The following is a 13417-nucleotide window of genomic DNA, read 5'->3' as shown; positions in this document are numbered from 1 at the left end:
ATTCTTGCTCAGGGCAGTCTGTAGTGCCCATCCAGAGCTACTTTTTCCTGTATTAATAAATTGAGCCATCTAACTTTCTTAAAATGTTGGGGTTTGTTGTATTTAATCCATTATACTACACAATTGGAACATGCTGTGTGAGTGTGGTTACATTTTAATAAGGGAACCAGGGAATTAACTCATAACTTTTTAGGAATTTTCTGTTTAAAATAGTCATTTTTCAAATGAAGTTGGGTAGTAAGGCAGAAATGAAGGCTTGTGTGCCTGCTCATCACATGGAGAGAGATAAATATACCAAAAACTTAAGAACAGGTATGTGATGGTGTTCAAAGAAAATGCAGTTTAGCACAAGAAATGCTGAACCTCAATTTTTAGCAGTGACATTTTAATGATAGGAAGTCTGCAAAATTATTTGCCATCAATTGTGAAGGCAATAACAAGCCTTGGTGGTTTTTCACACCCTCTGTGTTAAGTGCTTTCAGAATGACAGCGTAAACTGTGTTGGAGAACTCCAAGGAAGTAAAACTGATTAAAATGTTCATGCTTGAATGGTGCTGATGGAATAGTTCATTTGGACTTTCTCTACCTCCTGCAGCTCAAGCTGAAATATTAAAATTCAGTGAATTTAAATCTCTCTCCCCTCAGCTCAGGAAGAAAACATTACATTTTAATAGGTTTTAAACTCATAATTCATTGGTTTGGAGCAGCACTATTAAATCTATTTAAATATTACGTGTATTACTAAGGAAATGATCGAAATAATTCTTTTTCTTTACCATTCTATGCATCTGGGTGAAAAAAGAATGGCTTTGGTTTAGTTTTTAAGCATTTTGTTTTATCACGCCACTTTTATTATCTTCTTAAAAAATAAGCAAATGGCAGTTACTGAAAGAAAGGACTCCTTCTGTCTTGTCACGTATAATTACTGTGTTAAGACTGTTCTTCTTAAATGCACTGTTTGTCACAATTTCTACCCTGTGTTTGAGGCCAAGATGCTTGTTTGACCCATCGCAAAAGGTCTGTAATTTTTGTTTGCTTTCAAGAGAGTGATTGTTTTACAGCTCTGGAGAACAGCAGCTGTTTAGAAAACAGGCACAGAAGCCTTTGAAAGTAGTGTGGTGCAGATAAGTACACACAACTTGAAACGAAGAGTTGGCCTCAGTGCCTACCGTGATTGCCGTGACTCCTTGTCTAGGGTTGCAGATGCCAAATGCTGCTTAACATGCAGAGGCATCTCCTGCTCCTCTCAGATGGTGGCTTGTTTCTGGCTCATGTGTTTGAAGGTGCTGTGAGGAGGGAGTGAGGGTTTTCTACTTGAACCAGTACACAGTTTGTATGGAAAAGTTGTTCCTGCCCAGGTGTGTGCATTCAGAAATGGTGGTGTCAGAGAGGATGAGCAAGGGCAGTTAGATTGAATGTGTTGTAGCATGGGGACAACAGTCACTTCTTTCTCCAGCCGTTCTTTGCTGTTCATTCAAGGTGTGATAAACAGTGGCTGAAACTTGACGTCTGTAAAACAAGTTGGTGGTCTGCTGTATATTGTATGCAGGTTGTTAAAATGGGACAGTAGAGATTGACTTAATGGCTATATGCTTCAAGTTATGTATATTTATGTATCCTAAAGAAATGTTGAAATCTATTGCTCCCCATTTAATTACCCTCATTCGCTGATTTTTTATTGAGTGGTGATATGGTCTTGCAAATATTTTGATTCTGCCTAGAGACTGAAATTGATTTGTAGAAGGCTTTTGGGTGAGCATTTTTGGTTTTGAATTACTCACCTGAAGTCCAGCTAAGTTAAAGACACCCTGTTTTTTGGTTACAAAGAGGTGTTTTTGAGGAATTTATCATCTTGTTTCTTTATTTCCATGTGCCAGCCTCAGAGAGAGCCTTGAAGGTGAGGTCTAATTTAAATAAATCTCTTCCATATGCAGCATCTTCATTTAAAGGAACTGAAAATGATCTTTTTAGGATTTTTGAAGGACCTAACTGGAATGTAAACAATTTCCATGTTCTATATTGCCAAGAATGGATTTTAAATACTGTTGCTACACTGTCTTGTGCTTTTTGTCCTATTTTCAGTAGCTGTGGTAGCTAGTTGATTTTATATTTGTCTATCACTATAGACAGTCAGGCATTGTAGTATGAAGTGCTGACCACTTGCAGTGTCTCACTGCCAGTGTGCTGGTGCCAGAGGCTTTGCTCGTTCTACTTAACTAAACATGTATGACGCAAGTGTAGTGGCTCCCACACTTGATCTCATCAGGCAGAAGACCTGATGTTGGTCTCCACATTTCTCAGGGTTTTACAAATGCTGGTATCAAAGCTGTGTGACCACTGTATCTTGTTTTTTAAATTAGGGTTAATCAGTGCAGATATGAAGAGTCTTGTGGAGAATTTGTGTGATGTTCTGTAAAATGAACATATGCAATATTTTATATATGACTTATATTTGTGTGCTTTCACTTTACACGCTGTAGAAAGCAGACAATATTGTTGCCAGTGAGGTCTGTACTTCAGTAAGTGGAAGCTGTTGCCAACCATATCCAGATGTGTTGTGCTCCGTTTTGGTCTATTATATGCTATGTATTGCCATCAGTGATGGCTTTATACCAGTTTTCTGGAAAAAAAAAAAAAAAGAAAAAGTCTATCTGTTGGGTTTCAAAGTATTGTGAAGACAGGGATTTTCCGAAACCACTTGACTGCAAAATCAGTAATGTTTATGGACTCATTGACAATGCTGTGTATGTAAATAGGTACCCTTACTGTACAGTATGACCTAAAGAAAGGTGCTATTATATCAAGATTTCATACTACAGGAGCTCTGATACCACTCCTAAACAAGGTCGTATGTTTGCCACCTAGACTTCTTCCCAACCACACTTTGTTGGCTGCTGCCTACAGCAATGAATGAGGACCAGGACTGCATTGTAGAGTGGGTCAGTTAAATGTTTGCATTGCTTCAGGTGGGTGGATAGTACTTTTCACGTCTTCAGTCTTAAATGTAGGACCAGGGCAAGGGCTCTGTGCTTAACTGGGATGGACACTAAAGTACTGCATAAGTAGAGTATTTCAACATATTAAGTCCATCGATGAAGAAGGAATGTAGGAGGTCTTGAATTATTGCATTGTGTGATATTTCAGAATGTTTGATTTTTTATAAGCAAGGCTGTTACTTGCTTATTGCTTGGTGAATTCTTCACAGTCATGTCCTTGGGTATATGAATGCATCACAAACACTGATGAACTAACTCAAGGAATGTTTGTGGAGCAGGGGTCTACTGCTTTCCCTGTTGTACTTTGTAAAGAGGCTAAGGCAAAAAGAGCAAGTGGCCCTTCCACAGTCTTGGGGCTGCAACTTTAACAGGTGATTTTGATCCTTGTCAAGACCTTCCTTTATCAATGCCACCGTAACTAGGAAGTTGCATTAAAGCAAAATAATTTACTTTAAGTTTCAGTTACCTGGCTAATGGGCACTACATTAAAGAGGCAGAACACAACAGATTTCGTGCAGTGAAATCTGCTTGGAGAGAGGTTATGGTATCCACATGTCCCAACACTTGTGGGAAGAGACTGTTCACCTCCAAGAAGAGCAGGCATTGCAGTCCTTTGCATAGGACCACAGCTGCACCAGAAATAGCCATCTTTAAAGGCACAGAATGGGTTGGAAAGAATGGATCAGTCTGTGCAACCCATGTTTTTTCCTCAAAGAAATCCAACTTGCTGAAATCCAACACTGTGTGTACTTGTGTGCTGTAAGCATGAAGAAACATGGTGTGAGCACTTAGAGTTAAAGAATCTCTGCTTCTCAGTAATTGCTTTGTAGAAATTTAACTTGGTAAGGATTAACTTGATAAGATGCATTAGAGAAATAAATTTGTGAGATGCAAACCATACATCTATTTTATTTTGGTATTACATGGCTCTAAAACCATACCTTGTGAGGAATCTTAGAAGTGAATTACAGTTGCCACTTTTAAAAGCTCTGGTAATAGAATTGCGTATAGATTTAGCCACTTGAACATCTCTGTGACCAGTGCATTGCTTTACTTCTAGCTTTCATTGTTTGATTTGTGATACATCTCAGATGGTAACTTTTTCACTTTTTAGGCCACAGTTTCAGAAACTATTTTCTGTGGCGACCCTAGAAGATTATTTAGAAGTCTGCTGGGAAAAGGACAGATGTTACTCTCATTTCTAAAGGAAAGGACCAAAATTTACAAAATCCCAACAGAGATGTTGTCTTTTTACTGTTAGTCCAGAGGAGAAAAAAAAAATCTCTTCCTAGTGTCTGTGGATAGGACATTAGTGGAGCATTTGGTAAATAAGGTACCTGACCAGTGTGCACCTACTTAGCCTAAGATTAATTTTGCCATCTGTTTATACATAGCAGAAAGCACAGATTTTTTGCCTTGTTATTTTTTGCATTGGTCTGTGTGAAAAGATTTTGAAGCAGAGGTTTGGTGTGTCAAGGCACTTATCACACCACTGGCACACCTCATGGCAAGGCCTTTAGCTTACAATTTCTGCTTTCTGCCTTCTCTGGCAGATGTGGATTTTCTTTACTTTAAATAGAAATTGATGGAGGAGAAGGAAGAAGAGAGTTTTAAGTTCTGTGATTTATGTGGGAATTTCTACCCTTTATTAAATGATAATAGAAAGTGCTTTTGAAGAGTTTAATTCTTCCTCCCTCCACCTCCAGTGTGAAATTGAGGTGAAGTCCTGCAATTAGAAGAAGGACCTCTAATACCATGGGAAGGTGAACTTAGTGTTTTGCAGAGGACTAGGGTTTTCCCTTTATAAGATTATGTCCAATTTTTGGCCATGAATCTTTTATTTGTTAGTAGGTTGTATTAATTTTTTGTTCTCTATCTATGCTGTTTTGCTGAGTGAAAACTAGTCATTAGAGTGGAAGGGAGGACAAATGATGAAACATGTACCCTGACAGATGTTCCCATATATATGATTAAGAACGGAAATGTGCTCTGCATATATTGCCTTTCATCCCACAATATGATTTGGGAGATGACTTTTTGTTCCTAGATCACTTAAAAGATCTTTGAAGCAATTTGTAGAGATACGGTTCTGATGGTTTCTTTGTTATTTATGTAGGAGCTCTAAATGCTCTTCTTCTGATTAATAACGGCTATTGATTTTTTTTCCTTCTCCCCTTAGTTTTGTCAGTAGAGCTTGCTTTCCTTCTGTGGAATCAGCATCCTCAAAGACATAAATTGCTGAATCTTAGACAGCAAGTAGCACGGCATTTGATTCTTAAAAAAAAAAAAAAGAAAAAAGCATTATTATTGTCCTTATTATACTAGTCTGCTCCTTATTCTGTCTCCTTTTTCATAATTTTTCATTCTTATTTCTGGATTTTTAAGGTCTGTATTCATTCCCCTTTGTGAACAGACCTATCCAAATTTTCTAGTAGATCAGTTCTATCTGAGCACTTAGTTTCCACTAATTTCTGATACATTTCATAGAATCACAGAATTTTTTTATGTTGGAAAAGACTTCTGAGATCATTGAATCCAGCCATCAGGCCAACACCGCTGTGTTCACAATTAAACCATTTTCCCAGATGCCATATCTGGAAGTTTTTCTGAGTGTTTCCCCAGGTATGGTGGTTCCACCACCTCTCTGGGCATGGATATGCATGTTCCAATGCATGACTGTGTTTTCAGTGAAGAGGTTTTTCCTAATATCCAATCTAAACCTCCCCTGGCACAACTTGAGGCCATTTCTTCTCATGCAATAGCTAGTTGCCTGGTAAAAGAGACTGACTTCTGCTGCACTAGAACCTCCTCTCAGACTGTTCTAGACAGTGATAACATCTCCTGAGCCTCTTTTTCTGCAGTTCATACAGCCCCAGCTGCCTTAGCCTCTCCAGACTCAGGTCTGGGCTTGTGTTCCGGACCCTTTCACTTGTTCTGTTGCCCTTCTGTGGGCACACTCCAGCACCTCAATGTCTTTCCTGAATTGAGGGGCCCAGAACTGGACACAGAACTCCAGGTGTGGCATTGTGAGTGGGAGTACAGGGCAATGATCCCTTCCCTGGTCCTGCTGGCTACACTGTTGCTGATAAAGGCCAGGATGCCATTGATCTTCCTGGCCACTTAGGCACAGCTGGCTCATGTTCAGCTGCTGTCAACCAGCACCCACAGGTCTTTTTCCACCAGTCATGTCTCCAGCCATCCTGCCTCCAGCCCGTAGCAGTGCATGGGGCTGTTGTGACTTGGTCTTATTGAACCTTATTCTATTAGCCTTGGCTCATTGATCCAGTCAGGAACCCTCGGTAGAGCCTTCCTGCCCTCCTGCCCAACGTGGTGTCATATGCCAGCTGAAATGAAGGGACACTCAATCCCCTTGTCCAGATTGTCAGTAAGGATGTTCAGCAGAGCCTATCTTCAACACTGAGCTCAGTGTTGAAGATAGTTTCTGCTGAACATCCTTACTGACAACTGTTGACAGCTACCAGCTGGTGTAACTACTCACCAGCACTGTGGCCCCAACCATCCAGTCAGTTTATACCCTGCAAAGAGTGCACTCATCCACAGCATGAGAAGCCAGTTTCTCCAAGAGAGTGCTATGAGAAAAAGTGTTAAAAGCTTTACTAAAGTTCATGTAGACAACATCCACAGGATGTGGAGGATGTGCCTTTCATAAACCCATGGTCACTGGGCCAAAATGGCCTCTGACCAGCACCTCTCTCACTAATCCTTGTCTGTTCACAACAGCAGGTCCAGTGGGGCACCAGCCGTTGTTGCCTCCCTCCTCCCTATTGTGTCGGGAAATAGTCCTCCAGGACCCTCCTGGACTGTTTCCTTTCTGTTGTGTTGTATTTTCAGCAGACATAAGTTGACATCCCTTATCAGAAGAAGGCCTATGATTCTGAGAATTCTGCTAGCTGCTTATAGAATATTTTGTCTGCGTCTTCATGTTAGTGGTCTGTAGTAGGATTCCCATCAGGATATTTGCTTTTAGTCTGTGCACTGTAATAATTTTCAAAATGCTCACTCTCTCTTTAAAGAGTAAGGGTAGTAAATTGTTCTACTCTGCATCAGTACCATTGTTTCTTTATGCAAACCCATTATTTGGGATATGTCCATATAGCTCCAGAACCATTCCACTGGAGGAACTGCTATATGACTCTCTTTGTGGACTGTTTTGGTGTCTTGTATCATAACATCAGAAAAACTTTTTTTTGTTTTTTAAATATCTGCCAACAGAGAGAGAACAGTGCAAAGGAAGTACAAACAGTGCAGATCACATCAAGAATGTGAACAGGCACAACAGATAAAAGTTCATATCATCTTAATTACACTCATAACTGTGTATGCCAAAGAATTGCCTTTGCTGCTTTTCAAACCACTGACATTGATATGGTGTATTCTTGAGCCATTGTTTTTATGTCTTTGTTTTCTCATCATCTTGGGTTCTGTTTTGTCTGTATGCTATTTTACTAATGATTCACTCTGAGCAACCAACCACATCACTTAACTTGTTTCAAACAAACAGTGAAACTATTTGATTCAGATTTTTTGAGGTCCTCTCCCAGTGGTTTTGCAGGTACCAGTAGTGAACATGTTTAAAAATATAAAAGAGAAAATATGTTTTTGAGACACTAGTTTGCTAACATTAGAAATGTCTTCAGGTTAGAGTAGTATGTTCAGGTTGTTTGAGTAATGGCTGTGACTTCTCAAGGTCTGTAAGAGGGAAGGAGGTAGATTACTGCAAACACAGAGCTGCTTGGAAAGTATCCAGTAAAAACTTGAACCTCTTCCAGGAAAATAGGCTTTGAATGTGCTGACTGTAACAAGAGAGCATTCAAAGCTAATTTGTTAGTGGGTTTGTTATCACATTTTACTTAAAAGTTGATCTCTTAAGATGTGTTGGGAAAAGAATTAAGCTAAGCATCAACATTTAGAATGGTGGTTCTAAAAATTACTGTTACTCAGATAAAAACCGTTAGCAAATCTTTTTTACCTATTTGTGTACATGTGACTTTAGAGTTATTTTATTCCTTACTCTAGACAGCCTAGAAGAATATACAGAAAAGAAAATACCATTAGTAGCAGCCAGGTGTTATCTTTATTTGATGTGTGTAACGTGTTTTGAAAGCTTTACTTCAGATTTTACTACTCAGCTGATATAAATTATCATCTTTCTAAACCTATTACTAAAAAGAACGCAGTCTTCTCTTTTGGCTTATTTCTGATTGCTTGTTTACCCTGTGCTCTTATATTTTGTGAGTGTTGAATGCACCTTAAAAACAGTTCAATCTATTTTGTAATTCCATAGGGTGTATTTTTTGCTCGCAACTGTTGATGTTTTTATTTTCACATAATTTTGGAAAATTTACAGCATCATAAAATATGTCTTTCCAAGTATTGTGCATTAATGCTGAAGATGTATGCTTGACTTTACACATACTGTAGTCAACTGTGATGGGATTGTCTGAAGTTAACCACATGCTACACATGCTAAGAGTTCATAAATAACATGACCAAAGATAACAAATTAAAGAGAAGATGGAGAAGGGGGAGAGAAGGCATTACAGCAACTTCAAAAAAGTTATGTAGTTGTTCAGTTGGCTCATTTTCAGGCTTCCCTTGCAAGTTTTTAAATTGTGTCAGGTTTTATGATCTAAATTCATGCTACAGGCAGAAACAAGTTTGGACTTTCTTCCATAATGAATATTTTTTTGTGTGGAGAGTAACTATCTCCATACTTACTCCTCCATAACTTTGGCTTTTGGATGACTAGAGGAGCTACTCATCAAAACCCTTTTTTACCACTTGGTAGTATTCATCTCATGCCCAGTGGGCTAAGGAATTGCCCATTTTTCTATAACTTTCCATTTAAAGAAATAGCTGCATGTAGGCCGCCTGATGCTCACCAGTGATGCCCATAAGCAGTGGAAAAACAAAGTCAAGCTGTTATTGTGTAAGTATTTGAATACAGTAATAGGAAATGACAGAGATGTCACTTCATCTTTACCTTATTGACTAAGCCTATTAGCAAACAGCATTATTAATTATGTGATTATATACCGTTATTTCTTTTTCTGCTTATATATTTTGAGAGCAAAAACCTACTGTTTCACTTGAATTTGCTTCCTTTCTGGATTTGGACCAGTGCCTCATTTTTGGGATTTAGCATTGCTCCTTGTATTGGAGGAGGTCATAGTCTTTTTCCATACCAATCCAGTCATAGTCCATGATCCTCCTGCTGTTGTTGTTTTACTCCCACCCTCTAATAGTATGCAACAACATTATCCTCGTGTGGAACAAGATGTGGTGCTATGCTGAAATTTAGCTTAGACTTATTTCACAGTCTAGTTTTCATACCAAAGCATTTTCTTTCTGCTATTACAAAGTGACTTAATGACACTAAAATTCTGCTGTATCAGTGAATGATACTTTGTCACTTCTGAGGCTATATTCTTACCAGATTTCACTTTTCCATTACTTCTAATGGAAGAACTTGATCTCTTCAGAAAAGTTCTCTATGGCAGGAAGGCTCTGGCTTTGGTTTTCTAATCCACCACTTTCTGCAGTTATTTTCATAATTCTCTGCAATTCAACTTGCAGTGAAAACTGCAAGTTTTGATTCTTGGGCGAGAGGGACTGGGGCAGCCCACCTGTTCTGGGTGATCTCAAGCTGCTAGGCTACTACTCTTAAAGACGATATTATGTCTGGGAGTCATTAATGATATTCAGTACATCCAAGCTTCAGTCTGTGCTGTTGTCTTGCTGAGTGAGCTATGTAGAGAGAGATTCCTAACAAAGAGAAGTAAAAAAGGGTATTACGTTCACAGTGTGGTTTTCTTCCAGCTCTTTGGAAACCATCCTATGTCAATAGAGGAGGTCATATAATGCAAATTGATTAGGCCAGTAGGCAGATCTGTATGGATTGTACAATAGTGTGTAATGAGTGTTCCTCTTCAGTTGACAGTATAATAGTTAACAAGGGGAAAGCTCACTGTTGATATTCTGAGGCTCTTCTTAAAGTCTTTACTTTAAAGCCACTGGCAGATTCAGACAGAGATCTTCATGCACTGGTTTACAGCACATTCTCAAATAGGAATAGGAAATTCCTTGTTCAAAACCAGGTAGCAGAACACAGATTATTCCGTTCATTCCTTTTCTTTTGCTTGTTCTTCTCCTCCCTCCCCAAGTCAGGCATGCCAGATTGTTGTAAGGCAGCCTTGTTCAAACCCTGAAGCTAAACAATACACTGTTTTCTCTGAATTAGTTTCATTGTAGTTAACTTAATATTCTGAAGAATGAAGCATACTGCCATAAGAACATCAAGCAAGCAAAATGAGTTTGATACATTCTACAAGAAGGAACACCTGCTGGAATGACATGGGTTCGCAAGCAGGAAAAAGATTTACCCTTGCCTCCTTCTTCCACTTGGAAGAATGTTCTTTCTGGGCTTTTGTTTGCTTGGGTTTCAATTTGGTGTCTGCCTCCTATGCTCTTCTGTATTTTTATTCCCATTGATTCTTGTAGATCATTGCCCTATTTTCTCTGGTACTGGTCTGGACTAGATGATGTGTGCATGCCGCTGCCAGTTTGATTCCGTTGTGTGAGGTTTAATTCCAAGCAGAAGAGAAGGATCTGTACTTTCAGGCTGGGGTGTCAAGGGCGCTCTGTGTAAAGTGTGCTGCAAGGGTTATCTAGTGTACTGTGACTTGCAGCCTTTTACTTTCAGTTCACCTTTATGTAAGTAAGTCTTGGAAGTTTAAAGTGGAATGGTTTTATGCAAGGCAAATTAAGTTTTTATTTCTTCTAAAGTCCTGTGTACAGACATGCAGGTGGGAGATAATAATACTAGAGGATTTAGGATTTGACTTACTCTGAGCAATAACTGCTTGAAAATGAAATTTCAGGGTAATGTGGTTTTTCTATGGACAGAAATTAGTTGGATAGTTAGTGTATAAGCATTAAACCTGAACAGATCTCTCTTGGATGTATTTAACTAAACTTTTTCACCTGTTTGGTTTTTTTTGTTGATGATTTGTCAGGGTTTTTTTCCACTGCCTTTCCAGCAAATAGCAACCTTCTATCTACCACACAGTGTTTAGTATAGCACAGAGCTTGATGCAGCCCTGGTTGAGGTCAAGAACTCCAATTTGAACCTCTCAAGGGCTTTCTCTATGTGTTGCCAGTGTACTGGTAAAAATGACTTTAAACTCTTGTCAGTGCAGTTACTGGTGCATGCATCACAGTCCCACTCAAATAAACCTGTCACAACACAGAGTCAGCAGCTAGAGAAGAGTACAAGGGCAGGCCTCTAGCTTTTCATTCGAGCATCACTAAACGTGCACAGAGTGCCCAATTATTTCAGCATTATTGAGCAAGCCTACAGGAGGACCCAAGCCTTGCTACATTAGATTTTCTTTAGTAATTTGCTCAAGTACCGCTGAGGACACTTAAAGGGCTTAAAACGGTGGCTGCAACCAGTTTCCTTTTCTGGATTGTTAATTCAGGTTTTCTCTTTCAAATTAACTTTCACTGCATGCTGTGCAGTAGCACTAGGAGAACTGTTTAACACTAATTTTCTCAATTTTCAGCTTTTTTTTTTTTTTCCATTATATGACTGCTTTTGCAGTTACATATGTTTTGATTAGATATGTACATGGTGCATTTCTACTAGAAAGAGAAAAGCATAATACCGGTGTTAAAAAAAGTAAAAAATTCACCAAAATGGTAACATTCATTTGCTTTCTTTTTTTATTTTTTAATTTTTGTTGTTGTTGTTTTCCAGTTCAGTCTGAGTTTTACCAAGCATGTTGTGTCCAAACATCTGGACATTTTTAAGGCACCAGGATGTTTGTGAGCATTGATATCTTGGATTGATCAGATGCATTGATTGATCCGATCAGTCACAGTTGATGTAGGTGATCAATTAGACAATCCCCAGTTCTCTGAACAAATTCAATATCTGTGTTTTGTTGTTCACAGCAGCAACAACTCCAGGCCCAGCACTTGTCACATGGACATGGTCTTCCTGTGCCGCTCACTCCGCACCCTTCAGGCTTGCAGCCTCCAGCCATCCCACCCATTGGCAGCAGTGCTGGTCTCCTGGCACTCTCCAGTGCACTGGGGGGGCAGTCCCACCTCCCAGTTAAAGATGAGAAGAAGCACCATGATAATGATCACCAAAGAGGTAGGTGCTGCCAAAGGAGTGTGTGGCTTTGGTTTCCTTCTTTTTTTTTTTTTAATCCTCCTGTTTAAAGCAAACAAAGGAGGAAGAGGGAGGGGCAATTTTCAGAAGAGTTCCTAGCTAATTACTTTAGTGTTTATTATCTAGCAATAGCCAGAAATTGTGTTCAAATGCTAGAAATCCAGTTTTATAAATCTGGCTATACACCATTAATAATTAACTGTACAGAAAAGTTAACATCTGTGCAATTTATTATTTAACAGACATCAGGATTCTTTCTTCCAAGTATGATAAATGTATAATTTTATGTAAACTAACTAGTATTTTTCTCTTTCTTTCTTCCCCCATATGCTCATCCCCTGCCACCGTATCCCCCCCTCCTTATGCATGGGGGCTGCTCTGCATGCAGACAGAGATTCCATCAAGGTAGGATTCCATTTCGTAGGTGTAAAAGGTAGCTCAACAGAGCTGCATGAACACTGCATTTTTCTGTAGTGTGGCCCAGAGTGGTGGAAAAAGTCACAAACTGGAAATGGGTTGTAATGCTTGTGTTGATTGGCAGCACCCTGCGTAGCCTAGTGTGTCACATTTAGGCAATGGCTGGTGGTGGGGCAGCTAGGATTGCAAGCAATATGCTGACCAGTGAGTTTACTGGAACAGCACTGAGGCTGTTCTTGGGTGGAAAGAAAGGTCTGCCCAGGGTCTGTGTCCAAGCTTTTGAGACAGAAAGAATAAGCCAGTAGTCTTAAGTCATTTGGATGCTGTGTATTGTAATTCTGATATTTCCTTATAATGCAGTTGAGGAAGGAGAGTTCTGTTGCTTACAGGGGGAGACGTGGGGTGCTGCCTGCTGTCCTGTAGTTGGAGAGGAGTGAGCTGCCCTTCCCTCTACCCTGATGAATGTGGTACTGAAACTTGCACTGAGGATTCTGCCTTCCTTTTCCAAAAATTAATTTTCAGGTTCTGAGTGACTCTGCAGCATACCTGTATCCCATGTAAGGTGATGTTCATAAGTAGATGTAATAACATACCTTACAACTTGTATAATTTTGAGTGTTCAGTAATAGATACAAGTATGATTCAGTGACATGTGATGCTTTTCCATACTGATAGCCATCAGAGTTTCTCAGGGTCTCCTGGGGTTTTAATGCTGCAAATGGAGAGGTATGTGTTAGCCCTGTCCTCTTCCTTGATGGGTCTGCTCTCCTAGTTTGCACGGTTTTCAGAAACACAAGATCAAGAC

The 13417-nt window shown here is 39.4% G+C and overlaps 1 protein-coding gene across 4 annotated transcripts in view; it reads left to right on the top strand.

Annotated features, from left to right (window-relative positions):
- The window catches only part of LOC100229224 (TLE family member 4, transcriptional corepressor), a 95799-nt gene that overhangs the window by 39979 nt on the left and 42403 nt on the right, over positions 1-13417 (top strand). For 3 of the 4 annotated variants that reach the window (XM_030257418.4, XM_030257416.4, XM_072922880.1), the window contains 2 exons: positions 11973-12177; positions 12584-12600. In XM_030257418.4, coding sequence (XP_030113278.1) covers positions 11973-12177; positions 12584-12600 — 222 coding nt within the window. The remainder of the gene's footprint in view (positions 1-11972; positions 12178-12583; positions 12601-13417) is intronic. The other variant, XM_030257417.4, reaches the window with a different exon arrangement.

The sequence above is a fragment of the Taeniopygia guttata genome, chromosome Z (genome assembly GCF_048771995.1).
Source record: "Taeniopygia guttata chromosome Z, bTaeGut7.mat, whole genome shotgun sequence".
NCBI lineage: Eukaryota > Metazoa > Chordata > Aves > Passeriformes > Estrildidae > Taeniopygia > Taeniopygia guttata.
The sequence above is the reverse complement of the archived record's forward strand: the minus strand, read 5'-3'. Positions and strand labels throughout refer to the sequence as shown.